Source organism: Argopecten irradians, chromosome 5 (assembly GCF_041381155.1).
Source record: "Argopecten irradians isolate NY chromosome 5, Ai_NY, whole genome shotgun sequence".
Taxonomy (NCBI): Eukaryota; Metazoa; Mollusca; class Bivalvia; order Pectinida; family Pectinidae; genus Argopecten; species Argopecten irradians.
In genome coordinates, this window is record NC_091138.1 from 3,025,206 (window position 1) to 3,044,095 (window position 18,890).

At 39.1% G+C, this 18,890-nt stretch overlaps 1 protein-coding gene across 4 annotated transcripts in view; it reads right to left on the reverse strand.

The window, feature by feature from the left end:
- Positions 1–18,890, reverse strand: part of LOC138322656 (calcium uniporter protein, mitochondrial-like) — a 122,928-nt gene that overhangs the window by 63,704 nt on the left and 40,334 nt on the right. For all 4 annotated transcript variants that reach the window (XR_011208454.1, XR_011208455.1, XR_011208453.1 and 1 more), the window contains exon 2: positions 257–317. Coding sequence is in view for 1 of the 4 variants with exons in the window: in XM_069266658.1 (XP_069122759.1) it covers positions 257–317 (61 nt within the window). In the remaining 3 variants the exon portion in view is untranslated. The remainder of the gene's footprint in view (positions 1–256; positions 318–18,890) is intronic.

Here is an 18,890-nt window from a genome sequence, read left to right on the forward strand (position 1 = left end):
TCTCAAACTTGTATAATTCGAAGACTTCTACATCTACATGTACTTAATTTGAGTTGTTAATCGCTCCAAACTTCTATGGATTAATTATAGTATAATTTAACACAAATACTCAAATAAGTCGAAATTTTACAATGATCTTACAATCTTTGAGTTAACATCTTGGTTTGATTGTATTTTATGGGGATTTTCATGTCACATGATAGATCAATCTAAAGATATAAACAATATATTGTAGATATAGTCAATGTATACATACCGCCTCTGGACAATAACACAGATGAGCTATGGAAACTACATGGACATAGTATGGCTGGGATCTGGAATACACAAAGGTTTATTATCACATTAAAATATATGTACATATATACAGACAAACGTCATATAAACATAGGAAATAAAGGTGTTTACGGTAGAGTCATAGTTTCCGTCTGAGATAGAAGGACTTCCCCTAGGAATCACAGACATGCTATTGGGTGGAAGTAAATGGTATAAACATGCTATTTTAACTACCTTCTCTTTACATGAATTTCCCATGAACTACAAACTATGACAAAATGGGCATGAAACATGTAATACAATAGACACCGTCCCAGTTGTCCGACAGGTTCAGAAACATTCTTCAAATCCTTCTGATCTATACTAGTAGGTTATACATATAACTCCCATCAGTTAGTTCTTTAGATATAACTCTTTCATACATGATTCTTCATATAGCATTACTTTTCATACATGATATACTCAAAGTAATTACAGCGAGGCACTCCACCACAGTGGTATACTCTGTTACTTAGTTTGTATGGTTAATCATTTCTCTCCATTTGTTTTATAAACCATCATGGGATGGTTTGATGACATAGATCATATTAAATAGTTCATTCAATAAAACAAATATCTACAATTATTATACAGTTTCTGTGAATAATTTACTACAATCTCTATGGACATTCATGATAATTTCGTATAAATAGATGGATGCAGGAGTAACTTTTTTTTTATCCATAATGGCATGACATTTGATCTTCATTATAAATACTCTACTGACATTGGTTTATGTGTGTTTGGTTTGACAGCCTTTTACATTATATAACCACGACTTATCACTGTACCACTAGGATGACCAAGCTGAATAGATAATCCAAGGAGACAGTTTTTATTTGTCTTGTGAGGTGATGATGGCGATTGTTTGGTTTGACAGCCTTTTACATTATATAACCACGACTTATCACTGTACCACTAGGATGACCAAGCTGAATAGATAATCCAAGGAGACAGTTTTTATTTGTCTTGTGAGGTGATGATGGCGATTGTTTGGTTTTACAGCCTTTTACATTATATAACCACGACTTATCACTGTACCACTAGGATGACCAAGCTGAATAGATAATCCAAGGAGACAGTTTTTATTTGTCTTGTGAGGTGATGATGGCGATTGTTTGGTTTGACAGCCTTTTACATTATATAACCACGACTTATCACTGTACCACTAGGATGACCAAGCTGAATAGATAATCCAAGGAGACAGTTTTTATTTGTCTTGTGAGGTGATGATGGCGATTGTTTGGTTTGACAGCCTTTTACATTATATAACCACGACTTATCACTGTACCACTAGGATGACCAAGCTGAATAGATAATCCAAGGAGACAGTTTTTATTTGTCTTGTGAGGTGATGATGGCGATTGTTTGGTTTTACAGCCTTTTACATTATATAACCACGACTTATCACTGTACCACTAGGATGACCAAGCTGAATAGATAATCCAAGGAGACAGTTTTTTATTTGTCTTGTGAGGTGATGATGGCGATTGTTTGGTTTGACAGCCTTTTACATTATATAACCACGACTGCAGTATACACTGTATCCACTAGACTCACTGTCAGATGACCAAGCTGAATAGATAATCCAAGGAGACAGTTTTTATTTGTCTTGTGAGGTGATGATGGCGATTGTTTGGTTTTACAGCCTTTTACATTATATAACCACGACTTATCACTGTACCACTAGGATGACCAAGCTGAATAGATAATCCAAGGAGACAGTTTTTATTTGTCTTGTGAGGTGATGATGGCGATTGTTTGGTTTTACAGCCTTTTACATTATATAACCACGACTTATCACTGTACCACTAGGATGACCAAGCTGAATAGATAATCCAAGGAGACAGTTTTTATTTGTCTTGTGAGGTGATGATGGCGATTGCTATGAAGAAGTACACTTAGCATTGTTGTCTGATGATGACAACCTTAGTTCTCTTCAGTGATTATTATAATACAGAGTTACATCTACTACATACATGTATAGTGCAGGTTTTAATGTAATGACATAGAAGTCAAAACTACTTCACTGATTTTAAAATTAATCATGATTTGAATGTCTATGTGGCCATGAAAACCCTTCAGGACTATATGATTAGTAATTTTGATCATTGTCTCTAACGGCTTTAAACATATTACAAGTATTTATAAGTGGAGAGAGATGATGAGCAAGAACTGGATTTGATTTATGAATGTGTATGGTGAGTCCAAGACCAAACTGGCCCAATGATGGTACACTAACTTCACCAATGAACCATCTACATTCATATCTACTAGGACCAAAACCTTCACCACAGCATGTGAAATTTCCATGTATCTACAAACCATTAGACTTGTGGCATACAGATCTGATCTGTATTTGACAGAGAGAAGATGAATCTCCAGTTAAAAGGAAGTTTGCCAAGGTGTCTCATTACTTATCTGATACATAAACAGAATGGTACTGTGGTATAGAAATTAGATTTGATGATTATACGTGGAGCAGAAGAAACGCAATGTCTCCTGACAACCGACCAGACAGAACTACAATACCATCATATTAAGGACTATTTGTTTCTATCCATCACTGATGTCTGAATAGACAACTATTCTCATAGGATTCTTCTGCCACAAAAAAACCCAACTTAAACCCAAAATGGATAAAAACAGTAGAACGGCTCCAAATTAATTTATTCTGTTGGGGTCTTCACTCATGTTAACCCTAAAGAATGAACAAAATGCTTCAAATTCAAATCCTCTTTTATAAAACAAATAAATTGATTGGGAACCAACACCAGGAAGAAGAGATATTTAAATTTATTTGGTGTTTTATCCAATATTCAGATCTCAATTCAAACTAGTTTTGTATGCAGTTGATCATGAATAGTACATAATCAACCTTAGTTCCCCATACTTATAAGGGCCATTATATGAAATCATATAGGAAAGATGGTAAAGCAGAAGATAAAAACAAAAATCTTTTCAGAATGTTCACATTTTCTTTTTCCATAACAATACACATCTGTAACCATATACCAGGTAATTAAAGGTGATAAAAACAGAACGAACATGGAAAATGAGATAATACGCTAGAAACATTTGTAATGCCTATCTAAACATATACCAGTTTGATATTTACTTATATTTTGTCTCTAAATAGTAAAATTAATGAAAGCAATCTTCACATCTTTTCGACGACATATTTTTTCTATGACTTACCTCCCTTGAGTTCCGATGAGTTGTGACGTCATCTGAGACAATCAACTACCGGAAGCCGGTGTGCCGATCGCGGAACTGTCAACATGCATGTGCATTTTAGCCACATGTCTTAGTACTTACGGAAATACACACGGAGAAAAATATGTTATATTTCGACTTATTGGGTAGCGTGATTTATCCCCTACATAATGACACATTATTGACGTCATAACCTATGAAATGACGTCACTACATGTAAATAATGATGTCATTAATGTCGCGGGTACATATGTCATGTGGCTTATGGTGTGCCAGGGGTTAAACCACGAATGAATAAGTAGTTCTTTCCTATTCAGTCCACCCTGGAGTAATACGACTGTGCATGTATGTAATTTATAGTTTACACATAAAATTAACCGAGGAGTTTTGATATACATAGAATCTACTGGTAATTTTATGAGCGAAATAAGATCGTAGCGAAAATGGACAATTATTGGGGCCCACCTCTTTAGACCTACGTTTTAATAGAAAATCATCTGTTACAAACATACGGAGACATGAAAAATACATGCAGATTAAAAGAAAAAAATCAATAATTTATAAGTATTGTCCTTTTGCCCCCCATTTTCCTCGACTGAAATGTTCTCAAAATGCGCATTAAAAATAAAAGAGGTCCTTCTGCACATTTTTCATACTTCATTTTAGGGATTTTCATATTTATTTTGGGTTACACAACAATGTGCCGGTGGTGTGAAACAGGTATGTTCAGATCTAGTCCGCTAAACCTGCTCATATCATTAGGCTTTTTTAATTATTTTTTTTGCCTAATATATAGGGGGAAAAAAAGCCTAATAATATAGGCAGGTTTAGCGGACTAGTTCAGATCGAGCAGGGTTGCATAATGATATGACGACATTCACAGTTATCATTATTTAATTGCAGGAATTTAAGTCCGAAAAATTACCATGTTAAGAACGCTCTAAAGTCATCAAAATACATCGTAAAACTCATCTCAGCAATCATAAATACATTTAGTAATATTTTTCCTTCTCGGGGGAGACCTTAGGACCCCCAAAAAACAAAATATCTCGCCTTAAGCCCTCGCAAAATCATCAAAATACATCGTGAAACTCATATCTCAGTCATTCTAAATTGTAATATCTTTATCAGGGTCTCCCCCGAACCCCCAAAACACCACAATGCTCGCAAATTTGGCCAATTTTAGTACTCATTAATTTCCTGTTATATTCTACATAGTACACTTGCGTATATATATGTAGAATGCGAATTTTACCGATTTTTTTTATTTAGACCCCTAGATCGTCTCATAATGGTCAATAGGCTATCTAGTGTGCTGTGGTCTGTGCGTATACTTTTAAAATTTACTAAGGTCGACAGGTTTCTTATTTCCAAAACTCCGCACGGTTAGAAAATATAATGAAGCGGTCTTGTAAATGATTTGTGTTTTATAAGAAATATATGTTGTTTCATGGTCCTGTGTTAGTTGAACTATTACATGTGTATCTTGTCCACGAGTACATGTCATCCATATTAGGTCATTGTATCTAGTTTCTGTGTTTTGTGTCCCGTCTTTTTTATCGGCCGTGCGTGTATTGTTACTACTGTACATGTTATTCTATTTCGTACACATCCGTAAAACTCATTATAGAACTTTAAGAAAATAAATAAGTCTAGCCCTTTCTGTGCGGTGTTCTGAAAGATTAAGCTTCAAATAGGAAATATAGAGGTGTGCAGTACGTACATAAGGCGGGATAGGGGCACGTTTATCGCGGTATGATAGGGTTTTGGATAGGGTATGAGGGATGGCGTTTTTTTTTTTATAAATATGCATTATATGTACATGTATGTGCATGTAGCATGTAGTCTCATTGTAATTTGGGTCCATTTTCTTGTAAAGTTATATTTCTTCTTGTTGGTTTAACTTTAAAGTCTATGTTTTGAGTTTTAAGTTACAGACAAAAGTCAAGCGCAACCCCCTTGAACCTGAGTCAGTGGCACACACGTACACGGTGTCAAATGGCTTTTAAAGATGCTCCACCGCCGACAGAGCATAAATGATATTCACCATTTGAACAATAATTGGTGTTTAATCGTGTATATATATGTCTAATTAACACAAACAATAATATAGAATAATTTATTTCGCCTTTGGTGCATGCGCAATCAGTACTTCATTCCATATAGGATATAGTAACACGGATTTTTTTCGGGATGCAATTAATTATATTTCATGTTTTTAACTTGAAGTAAAATTAGAAGCTCACAAACTGTTCAATGGTGGTAATGGTGTAAAGTAAGTAACTTTTGTAACTGAAGAAAAATACTAAATCGTCTGCTCCTGTTTTTGATAGTTAAAATTTACCATTTGTCAGCGGCGGAGCATCTTTAACATACTGAACATAACAATTTTATAGCCCAGAATATGACGATAAGAATGAGTAAGCTATCATTTTTATTATATCATTGTATGTTATAGATTATATATTATATACAGATTCATTTCCACTATTCAATATAGCAACTACATGTAGCACGACTGTTTTAAATATCTATAATCGCCAATACCGCAACACTGCCCCATTGAGTTTCCCGGCTCTTGTCACAGCTGTTGGTCTCAGATGACGTCACGAATCTACGGCCACCTGGTGATATCAGGGGCGATAAGCGATGCGATCGTTCTAGACAAGGGTCGTTGTGGACTTCGTTTCAAGCACATTTTATGGAAATTACGTCAAATACAACCTGTATTTTTTGTTGGAAATCATAAAGTGCACCACAATAAACAAATATCAACACAAAAATAGCATATTTAAAATCTGTTTTTATCACCTTTAAATTTATGATGATACAGACTGGAATATAAAATGTTATGGAGTTATCTCCCCTTTCAAACCCTTTCAAGTATTTTTTTAATCATTAGTGGTAATATTGGAACTCTTTCTCCTAATATGATCAATCATGAGCTATCTAATCTTAAAATCATAAATATTGTGGCTTCCCACATCTAGTTGTAAGTGTCAGTGACATGTATACACTTCTGGTAGGATTTATCTATAGACAGACCACAGTAATCCCCTGATCGTGTACTCCAGGTATAAACCCACCTCTTAATCGTGGATGGTAAGTTTATTCAGTAAACACCCCAGGACTTAGTGACACTGATACATCATATGATGGATCAATCAATAGCTGGACCGCGGCCACCAATATTGGCAATCTACCTAACCCACACAGGTACACAGCTCTCTGTACAAATTGGCTCAAATCACATACGCTTTTTTGGTGCATTTACAAAAGGCAGAATGGTGGCAAGAGAAATCAAGGGGTAACATCCACTATCTACAGAGACCAATTGTCTATGATTTATATAGGATATGTGGTGAAAACTAGGATACAAGACTTTTTAGCTGAGAAGCTAGAAGTATAATATCCTTATTGATAGAAAAGATCTTTTGAGTATCACATGATTGTATTCAGTTTTTATCTGACAACTGGAATCCTAAGATATGTGTACATAGTTATAGTCTTTGTTTTACAAGTCATGACTTAAGCATCCTAAAATATAAGTGACTAGGCTTTTAAGGTCAGCACAAACTAAACCATTTGCCAGTCATACCACCATTGCAGTTGATTTTTCTGCAACTTAAAATTATGACAACAGATCAGATCTCATCCATGATAATTAAGCTATTATGTATCTGCATATTATTAGAGTTATTTGCCCTTGAATGTAGGTATTGATTGTGAGGTTATGTCTTTGCAAGCGTAATTTCATACTTTGGAAATAAAAATTGAATTTCACTCATAAAATAATGATGTCAAATAATGTCTCTACCTGCAAGGGAGCTAACTCTGTAATATGCAAAGACAGAACAATGTTTAGAAGTAATGAGACAACAGATGTATACATAACAATATAAACCACAGGTAGATCTATAACAATCATCATAGCTCCAATCGATGATCAAAGTCATTTCGGGTCAACTACTGCTAACTGAAAGCTCAATACTATCTCTCTATGCTAATGGAATGTGTATATGTCTATAAACAAAAGGACGTTTAACTGCACAGTTGGTGGGAGGAAACAGCCGGTACAATACCGGTAGATATCTGGTACAAGAACAATACTAATAGATACCTGGCTGAGACACATACACCCTGATCTACAAGTCCAAATTAAGTCACCCAATTCAGATTAAAATCCATGCAGATCTAAGTTCTCACTCCTTAAACAATCTAACAACATCCCATTTGGGTCACATTCTGATGACCTTTCAAATTGGCCAATCAAATCACTAGCTCCAAATTTCTGGAAAGTTACAAAGTAGTACAAGATTCAGAATCATTTTCCTGTGTGTAGTCCTTTCACCCAAAGAGCACAATATAAGCTTGATGCTATGACGAAATGGCATTTATTAAATGTAGCTATAAACTAAAAGATGTAAATATAAAGGTTCACTAGAACATGACCCTAATGTGATGTCATATCCTGTAAGAAACAGCTAGTGAAAATAAGGATATGTACAATTTCATCAGCTTGTAGATTAACATAGCTGCCTGCCCCTGGATCATCAATTGATTTCTTTAAACAAAATTGAATGTATATCTAATCAACTTCAGGCTAAATTCACAGCAAATTAAGCGCTGAAAAGATGTGTCAGTGGGGAGTTTACCAAGTGCATGTGTTTCTGTGTCAATGTGGTGCTTATTGATTCAGTATCGATACCTAAAGTCTACTTTAGCAAATGGCAAATATATAATCCTAATACTCTTTCATATTTTTCTGAGCACAAAAATGTTTTCAATGTCACTAACTTCTAAACATTTTTATAAGCAAACAAAATAAAGCTGCACTGGGATGGCATGTAGAAATTATTTCTCATCTTTTCAAAAAGATCAATGCAGCTGATAAACACACTCATCAGTGCATTACAGTAGGTCTGGGTTACCTCACTGTTAATGGATGTGGTTCACGTCTCCTATATTCACGTCTCCTATATACTCCTCTTTGGAAAGATCCAATAGGTATTACATATGTGGTATGGGTACTGTGTGGTATGGGTACTGTGTGGTATCGGTACTGAGTGGTATCAGTACTGTGTTGTATCGGTACTGTTTGGTATTGGTACTGGGTGGTGTTGGAACTGTGTTGTATTGGCACTGTGTGTATTGGTACTGTGTGGTATTGGTACTGTGTTGTATTGGTATTGTGTGGTATTGGTACTGTGTGGTATCGGTATTGTGTGGTATGGGTACTGTGTTGTATTGGTACTGTGTGTATTGGTACTGTGTGGTATGGGTACTGTGTGGTATTGGTACTGTGTGGTATGGGTACTGTGTGGTATGGGTACTGTGTGGTATGGGTACTGTGTGGTATGGGTACTGTGTGGTATTGGTACTGTATGGTATTGGTACTGTGTGGTATTGGTACTGTGTGGTATGGGTACTGTGTGGTATGGTACTGTGGTATGGGTACTGTGTGGTATTGTACTGTGTGGGTTGGTACTGTGTGGTATGGGGTACTGGTACTGTGTGGTATGGTACTGTGTGGTATTGGTACTGTGTGGTATGGGTACTGTGTGGTGTGGTATGGTACTGTGTGGTATTGGTACTGTGTGGTATGGTATGTGTGGTAGTGTGGTATTGGTACTGTGTGGTATTGGTACTGTGTGGTATGGTACTGTGTGGTTGGTACTGTGTGGTATGGTACTGTGTGGTATTGGTACTGTGTGGTATGGTACTGTGTGGTATGGGTACTGTGTGGTATGGGTACTGTGTGGTATGGTACTGTGTGGTATTGGTACTGTGTGGTATGGGTACTGTGTGGTATGGGTACTGTGTGGTATGGTACTGTGTGGTATGGGTACTGTGTGGTATGGTACTGTGTGGTATGGTACTGTGTGGTATTGGTACTGTGTGGTATGGGTACTGTGTGGTATTGGTACTGTGTGGTATGGGTACTGTGTGGTATTGGTACTGTGTGGTATTGGTACTGTGTGGTGTGGTACTGTGTGGTATGGGTACTGTGTGGTATCGATACTGTGTGGTATGGGTACTGTGTGGTATTGGTACTGTGTGGTATTGGTACTGTGTGGTATGGGTACTGTATGGTATGGGTACTGTGTGGTATGGGTACTGTGTGGTATTGGTACTGTTTGGTATCGGTACTGTGTGGAATTGGTACTGTGTGGTATTGGGTACTGTGTGGTATTGGTACTGTGTGGTATCGGTACTGTGTGGTATTGGGTACTGTGTGGTATTAGTACTGTGTGGTATTGGTACTGTGTGGTATCGGTACTGTGTGGTATTGGTACTGTGTGGTATTGGTACTGTGTGGTATAGGTACTGTGTGGTATGGGTACTGTGTGGTATTGGTACTGTGTGGTATGGGTACTGTGTGGTATTGGTACTGTGTGGTATGGGTACTGTGTGGTATTGGTACTGTGTGGTATGGGTACTGTGTGGTATGGGTACTGTGTGGTATGGGTACTGTGTGGTATGGGTACTTGTGTGGTATTGGTACTGTGTGGTATGGGTACTGTGTGGTATGGGTACTGTGTGGTATTGGTACTGTGTGGTATTGGTACTGTGTGGTATTGGTACTGTGTGGTATTGGTACTGGTATGTGTGGTATGGTATGTGTGTATGGTATGTGGTATGGGTACTGTGTGGTATTGGTACTGTGTGGTATGGGTTCTGTGTGGTATGGGTACTGTGTGGTATTGGTACTGTGTGGTATGGGTGTGGTACTGTGTGGTATGGGTACTGTCATCCTCGATAGTACTGTGGGTTCCGTATCTGTGTACGTATCTCTACACCCCTGGGACTATCTCATCGTAAAACTGGAGGCAACAGAACAGAACAGGTAATTTAGTCCTTTGTATGTACATCAAAGAAACCATATAACGGTACACTGTGGTTGACTGTGTGGCTTTGATGTTAGGCGTCGCTCTCTCTGTAGTCTTCAAAGGAAATCTTTGCTGGCCTGTGATTGGTCAAATGTTTTCAGCTAAGCTGCCTTCAATTTCACTATGAGATAGTCCAGTGGGTGTAGAGATCGTAAGTAATCGGAACCCCTGGAATATCGGGTATGGGTACTGTGTGGTGTGGGTACTGTGTGGTATTGGTACTGTGTGGTATTGGTACTGTGTGGTATGGTACTGTGTGGTATCGGTACTGTGTGGTATGGGTACTGTGTGGTGTTGGTACTGTGTGGTATGGGTACTGTGTGGTATGGGTACTGTGTGGTATTGGTACAGTGTGGTATTGGTACTGTGTGGTATGGGTACTGTGTGGTATTGGTACTGTGTGGTATGGGTACTGTGTGGTATGGGTACTGTGTGGTATGGGTACTGTGTGGTATTGGTACTGTGTGGTATGGGTACTGTGTGGTATTGGTACTGTGTGGTATTGGTACTGTGTGGTATGGGTACTGTGTGGTATTGGTACTGTGTGGTATTGGTACTGTGTGGTATTGGTACTGTGTGGTATTGGTACTGTGTGGTATTGGTACTGTGTGGTATTGGTACTGTGTGGTATGGTACTGTGTGGTATTGGTACTGTGTGGTATGGGTACTGTGTGGTATGGTACTGTGTGGTATTGGTACTGTGTGGTATGGGTACTGTGTGGTATGGGTACTGTGTGGTATGGTACTGTGTGGTATGGGTACTGTGTGGTATGGGTACTGTGTGGTATTGGTACTGTGTGGTATGGGTACTGTGTGGTTGGTACTGTGTGGTATGGGTACTGTGTGGTATTGGTACTGTGTGGTATGGGTACTGTGTGGTATGGGTACTGTGTGGTATTGGTACTGTGTGGTATTGGTACTGTGTGTGGTATGGATGTACTGTGTGGTATGGGTACTGTGTGGTATTGGTACTGTGTGGTATTGGTACTGTGTTGGTACTGTGTGGTATGGTACTGTGTGGTATTGGTACTGTGTGGTATTGGTACTGTGTGGTATGGTACTGTGTGGTATTGGTATGTGTGGTATGGTATGTATTGGTACTGTGTGGTATGGGTACTGTGTGGTATTGGTACTGTGTGGTATGGGTACTGTGTGGTATGGGTACTGTGTGGTATGGTACTGTGTGGTATGGGTACTGTGTGGTATTGGTACTGTGTGGTATGGGTACTGTGTGGTATGGGTACTGTGTGGTATTGGTACTGTGTGGTATGGGTACTGTGTGGTATTGGTACTGTGTGGTATTGGTACTGTGTGGTGTTGGTACTGTGTGATATTGGTTATGTGGTATTGGTACTGTGTGGTATTGGTACTGTGTGGTATTGGTACTGTGTGGTATTGGTACTGTGTGGTATGGGTACTGTGTGGTATTGGTACTGTGTGGTATTGGTACTGTGTGGTATGGGTACTGTGTGGTATTGGTACTGTGTGGTATGGGTACTGTGTGGTATGGGTACTGTGTGGTATTGGTACTGTGTGGTATTGGTACTGTGTGGTACTGTGTGGTATTGGTACTGTGTGGTATTGGTACTGTGTGGTATGGGTACTGTGTGGTATTGGTACCTTGTTGGTACTGTGTGGTACTGTGTGGTATTGGTACTGTGTGGTATGGGTACTGTGTGGTATTGGTACTGTGTGGTATTGGTACTGTGTGGTATTGGTACTGTGTGGTATTGGTACTGTGTGGTACTGTGTGGTATTGGTACTGTGTGGTATTGGTACTGTGTGGTATTGGTACTGTGTGGTGGTATTGGGTACTGTGTGGTATTGGTACTGTGTGGTATTGGTACTGTGTGGTATTGGTATGTGTGGTACTGTGTTTGTACTGTGTGGTATTGGTACTGTGTGGTATGGGTACTGTGTGGTATTGGTACTGTGTGGTATTGGTACTGTGTGGTATTGGTACTGTGTGGTATTGGTACTGTGTGGTATTGGTACTGTGTGGTATTGGTACTTGTGGTATTGGTACTGTGTGGTATGGGTACTGTGTGGTATGGTACTGTGTGGTATTGGTACTGTGTGGTATTGGTACTGTGTGGTATTGGTACTGTGTGGTATTGGTACTGTGTGGTATTGGTACTGTGTGGTATTGGTACTGTGTGGTATGGGTACTGTGTGGTATTGGTACTGTGTGGTATTGGTACTGTGTGGTATTGGTACTGTGTGGTATTGGTACTGTGTGGTATGGGTACTGTGTGGTATTGGTACTGTGTGGTATGGGTACTGTGTGGTATGGGTACTGTGTGGTATTGGTACTGTGTGGTATGGGTACTGTGTGGTATTGGTACTGTGTGGTATTGGTACTGTGTGGTATGGTACTGTGTGGTATGGGTACTGTGTGGTATTGGTACTGTGTGGTATTGGTGTGTGGTATTGGTACTGTGTGGTATTGGTACTGTGTGGTATTGGTACTGTGTGGTATTGGTACTGTGTGGTATTGGTACTGTGTGGTATGGGTACTGTGTGGTATTGGTACTGTGTGGTATTGGTACTGTGTGGTATTGGTACTGTGTGGTATTGGTACTGTGTGGTATTGGTACTGTGTGGTATTGGTACTGTGTGGTATTGGTACTGTGTGGTATTGGTACTGTGTGGTATTGGTACTGTGTGGTATTGGTACTGTGTGGTATTGGTACTGTGTGGTATTGGTACTGTGTGTGGTATTGGTACTGTGTGGTATTGGTACTGTGTGGTATTGGGTACTGTGTGGTATTGGTACTGTGTGGTATTGGTACTGTGTGGTATGGGTACTGCGTGGTATTGGTACTGTGTGGTATTGGTACTGTGTGGTATTGGTACTGTGTGGTATTGGTACTGTGTGGTATGGGTACTGTGTGGTATTGGTACTGTGTGGTATTGGTACTGTGTGGTATTGGTACTGTGTGGTATTGGTACTGTGTGGTATTGGTACTGTGTGGTATTGGTACTGTGTGGTACTGTGTGGTGTTGGTACTGTGTGGTATTGGTACTGTGTGGTATGGGTACTGTGTGGTATTGGTACTGTGTGGTATTGGTACTGTGTGGTATTGGTACTGTGTGGTATTGGTACTGTGTGGTATTGGTACAGTGTGGTATGGGTACTGTGTGGTATTGGTACTGTGTGGTATTGGTACTGTGTGGTATTGGTACTGTGTGGTATTGGTACTGTGTGGTATTGGTACTGTGTGGTATTGGTACTGTGTGGTATTGGTACTGTGTGGTATTGGTACTGTGTGGTATGGGTACTGTGTGGTATTGGTACTGTGTGGTATTGGTACTGTGTGGTATTGGTACTGTGTGGTATTGGTACTGTGTGGTATTGGTACTGTGTGGTATTGGTACTGTGTGGTATGGGTACTGTGTGGTATTGGTACTGTGTGGTATTGGTACTGTGTGGTATTGGTACTGTGTGGTATTGGTACTGTGTGGTATTGGTACTGTGTGGTATTGGTACTGTGTGGTATTGGTACTGTGTGGTATTGGTACTGTGTGGTATTGGTACTGTGTGGTATTGGTACTGTGTGGTATTGGTACTGTGTGGTATGGGTACTGTGTGGTATTGGTACTGTGTGTGGTATGGTACTGTGTGGTACTGTACTGTGTGGTATTGGTACTGTGTGGTATTGGTACTGTGTGGTATGGTACTGTGTGGTATTGGTACTGTGTGGTATGGGTACTGTGTGGTATTGGTACTGTGTGGTATGGTACTGTGGTGGTATGGTACTGTGTGGTATTGGTACTGTATGTGGTATGGGTACTGTGTGGTATTGGTACTGTGTGGTATTGGTACTGTGTGGTATGGGTACTGTGTGGTGTTGGTACCTTGTGGTATGGGTACTGTGTGGTATGGGTACTGTGTGGTATGGGTACTGTGTGGTATTGGTACTGTGTGTATTGGTACTGTGTGGTATTGGTACTGTGTGGTATTGGTACTGTGTGGTATTGGTACTGTGTGGTGGTACTGTGTGGTATTGGTACTGTGTGGTATTGGTACTGTGTGGTATGGTACTGTGTGGTATTGGTACTGTGTGGTATTGGGTACTGTGTGGTATTGGTACTGTGTGGTATGGGTACTGTGTGGTATTGGTACTGTGTGGTATTGGTACTGTGTGGTATTGGTACTGTGTGTATGGTATTGGTACTGTGTGGTATTGGTACTGTGTGGTATGGGTACTGTGTGGTATTGGTACTGTGTGGTATTGGTACTGTGTGGTATGGGTACTGTGTGGTATTGGTACTGTGTGGTATGGGTACTGTGTGGTATGGTACTGTGTGGTATTGGGACTGTGTGGTATGGGTACTGTGTGGTATTGGTACTGTGTGGTATTGGTACTGTGTGGTATTGGTACTGTGTGGTATGGGCACTGTGTGGTATTGGTACTGTGTGGTATGGGTACTGTTTGGTATGGGTACTGTGTGGTATTGGTACTGTGTGGTATGGGTACTGTGTGGTATTGGTACTGTGTGGTATTGGTACTGTGTGGTATTGGTACTGTGTGGTATTGGTACTGTGTGGTATTGGTACTGTGTGGTATTGGTACTGTGTGGTATTGGTACTGTGTGGTATTGGTACTGTGTGGTATTGGTGGTATTGGTACTGTGTGGTATTGGTACTGTGTGGTATGGGTACTGTTGTGGTATTGGTACTGTGTGTGGTATTGGTACTGTGTGTGGTATTGGTACTGTGTGGTATTGGTTTACTGTGTGGTATTGGTACTGTGTGGTATTGGTACTGTGTGGTACTGTATGATATAGGTACTGTGTGGTATGGGTACTGTTTGGTATGGGTACTGTGTGTGGTATTGGTACTGTGTGGTATTGGTACTGTGTGGTATGGGTACTGTGTGGTATTGGTACTGTGTGGTATTGGTACTGTGTGGTATTGGTACTGTGTGGTATGGGTACTGTGTGGTATTGGTACTGTGTGGTATGGGTACTGTGTGGTATTGGTACTGTGTGGTATGGGTACTGTGTGGTATTGGTACTGTGTTGTATCAGTATTGTGTGGTATGGGTACTGTGTGGTATCGGTACTGTGTGGTATTGGTACTGTGTGGTATGGGTACTGCGTGGTATTGGTACTGCGTGGTATGGGTACTGTGTGGTATTGGTACTGTGTGGTATTGGTACAGTGTGGTATGGGTACTGTGTGGTATTGGTACTGTGTGGTATTGGTACTGTGTGGCAGTGTTTTTTTCACTTACTATTTTCAACAGCCCATGCCTTTTCAATTGGGAAAATAACTCGGAATTTGGAAGGAATTGGGGAAAAAATTCCGGCGTGTAAAAAGTTTTCAAAATCACTTGTCCCATGCAAGTAGAGCCCAATAATTCACTTGCAATTGCTCAAAATTAAATTCCTGTACTTGCCCCCCAAAAAATCTTCTTTTTTTTATCGCTGTACTGTACTTACTAGAAAATTAAAAATATTTTTTTTTTAGAATTATCTAAAAAGCATTTCTAATTCTATTTCACAATATGTTTTCCTTCTATTATTAGAAGAAAAATAAAACAATTAATTTGCAACACTTTTTGCATTTTTAAAACTTTTTTTGTTTGTTTCTCTATTATCTTTTTTCTAAATTCCTGAATTCCGGAAACAGGATTCCGGCTCCATTATTAGATCCCAAGTGCTACTTCCTACCTTGAACAGAGATCGTTTTACACAGAAAAACTCCTTGCTTATGCCGAAAAAATAATAATTAGACGACTAATAATGTAAGTTAACTCTGGAAACATTGTTAAATAACTTAAAAGCATTTAACTATTGTTTCAATCAGCTTGAATGCCTGTAAAACGTCTCTGAACTGGAGGTGCACCTAGCGACCTAGTTATACTCATTTCGATTTTGTTTTCATTTTGTGAAATAAAAATTGTTTCTAATCCCAAATTATATTATTTGTTTAAGTAATGTATAATATATTTACAAATTTAAGGAATGGAAATCTGGTACAAATTATCAACACAAATGATTAATGTCATTTTTGATAAGTTTTTATTGGGAAATATGACTTCAAAATTGGGAAAATAAGGCATTTTTTGGCTAGGGGAAACAGCCGAAGTTCGGCTGTAGATTCGACCAAAAAAAACCACTGTGTGGTATTGGTAGTGTGTGGTATTGGTACAGTGTGGTATTGGTAGTGTGTGGTATTGGTACTGTGTGGTATGGGTACTGTGTGGTATTGGTACAGTGTGGTATGGGTACTGTGTGGTATCGGTACTGTGTGGTATTGGTACTGTGTGGTATCGGTACTGTGTGGTATTGGTACTGTGTGGTATTGGTACTGTGTGGTATTGGTACTGTGTGGTATGGGTACTGTGTGGTATTGGTACAGTGTGGTATGGGTACTGTGTGGTATCGGTACTTTGTGGTATGGGTACTGTGAGGTATTGGTACTGTGAGGTATCGGTACAGTGTGGAATCGGTACTGTGTGGTATTGGGTACTGTGTGGTATTGGTACTGTGTGGTATGGGTACTGTGTGGTATTGGTACTGTGTGGTATCGGTACTGTGTGGTATTGGTACTGTGTGGTATTGGTACTGTGTGGTATTGGTACTGTGTGGTATTGGTACTGTGTGGTATTGGTACTGTGTGGTATGGGTACTGTGTGGTATTGGTACTAGGTTCTGATGTAATGTGATCATTACATTGGCAATTGGTCCTCAGGCAATGCAGTATTTATTGGCAATATAAGACTTTTCAAAATGTTTTTCAAAAGTAGATTTGGGTCATTTTGCCGATCTATGAGGTGGTCATCAGCTACTATATAAATGTCCTACCCTAATGACCCTACATACATGTACATAGGGTAATATTCCTACTAACACACAAACATTTCAAAAGGTCTCAAAAATAGTCATCAGCAAGAACATCAGTTACAATTCTACAATAAGTCGACAGCACAGATCATATACACATATAGTGCCAAAGAATGGCCAACCTGTTGGAAAGCCAAGACAAAATCCATTATTGCACAAGTTTAGACGGTAGTAAAACCCTAGGACTTGAATATATTGAGATAGAAATGGCCGAGGTGATGAGAAAGCCATCAATATCTTCTGAATCGCCACCATCACCTATCACAACTCTGTTACCCGATATACATAATTTACTGCTGCCGACACACACTGGAAATGCTAGAGACCTTCATTATTAAGCCATTGTGTGGCCCAGTTTGGTCCAGATGCTGAATTGTACCAACAGTAAAAAGCCAAGGAAGATCTCATCAGTTACCTAAAGATTGCAGGCGATTAATTAAAGATTGCTAACTCTAGTTATGTGTCAGGCCCATACAGTCAATCAAAGTCTTAGACACTCTAAGAATACACAGAGATTCAGCCAAAGTGTTGGTCAAGATGGTCACAAGTGTGTCTCAATGTCTGGCAATATTTACCAGAGCTAACCCACTATAATGCTATATAATATAGAATTCAGACTAAACCAGTAATCTGTTAGACCTTTTTAATATTGATTTGGTACTAATATTAAAATTAAACAAGCTTTCAGTAAGTGTTGCAAGCAACACACGTCCCTTGCCATCAATTATATGAATTTTTCTAATCTATGGCAAGTTTTTATTGGCTAGTTATGCTATCATTGTATGATGTTTGAACGAATTATGTTGATGTGTTCTCAAGTTATCGTCTGTTAATGGAAATTTTTTAAACAATCTTTTTTTTAGTAACAGTGACCTTTGCAGTTGACCTTGTGACACCAAATTTAATCCAGGCTGTATTTTCTGATATGCTACCATTGTGTGAAGTTTGATCAAAATCTGTTGATGTTTTCTCAAGTTATCGTCTGGCAACAAATTTTTTTTAAGAATCTATTTGTAGTAACAGTGACCTTTGCAGTTGACCTTTTGACACGGAATTCAATCCCAGGCTGTATTTTCTGATATGCTACCATTGTGTAAAGTTTGATCAAAATCCATCAATTCATTCTCAAGTTATCATCTGGAAACCAAATCCGGACAGACAGAAAAACAGATGGGAACAAAAACTATAGTCCCCTCCGGTTCCACAAATATGCCATATATGATGTTAAATACTATATGGTCACTCAGAATGAGATATTTGTCATGTGCTTATATCAAAATTATATAAATCATCTAGTAACTAATTAGTAAGATACAATGATGCGCATCCTGGCTGATTTAGTGTTAAAGATATCCCAGTGTTTTGACAACTGTAAAAATAACCATAAATGCATCACTTATAATAAAATACACAGAAAACTGAATGATCACAGACATCCAAACTACAGCTCCCGTGTGAATTACAGCTGGAATTTGATACAATACTGAAGGTTACTTAGACCGGAGATTTGATACAATACTGGAGGTTACTTACGCCTCAGAATATACACATCTCCAAAGACTTTTTTTCTGAAGGACCAAGATCCGAACCTTTGAAAAATAATCTGATAATAAGC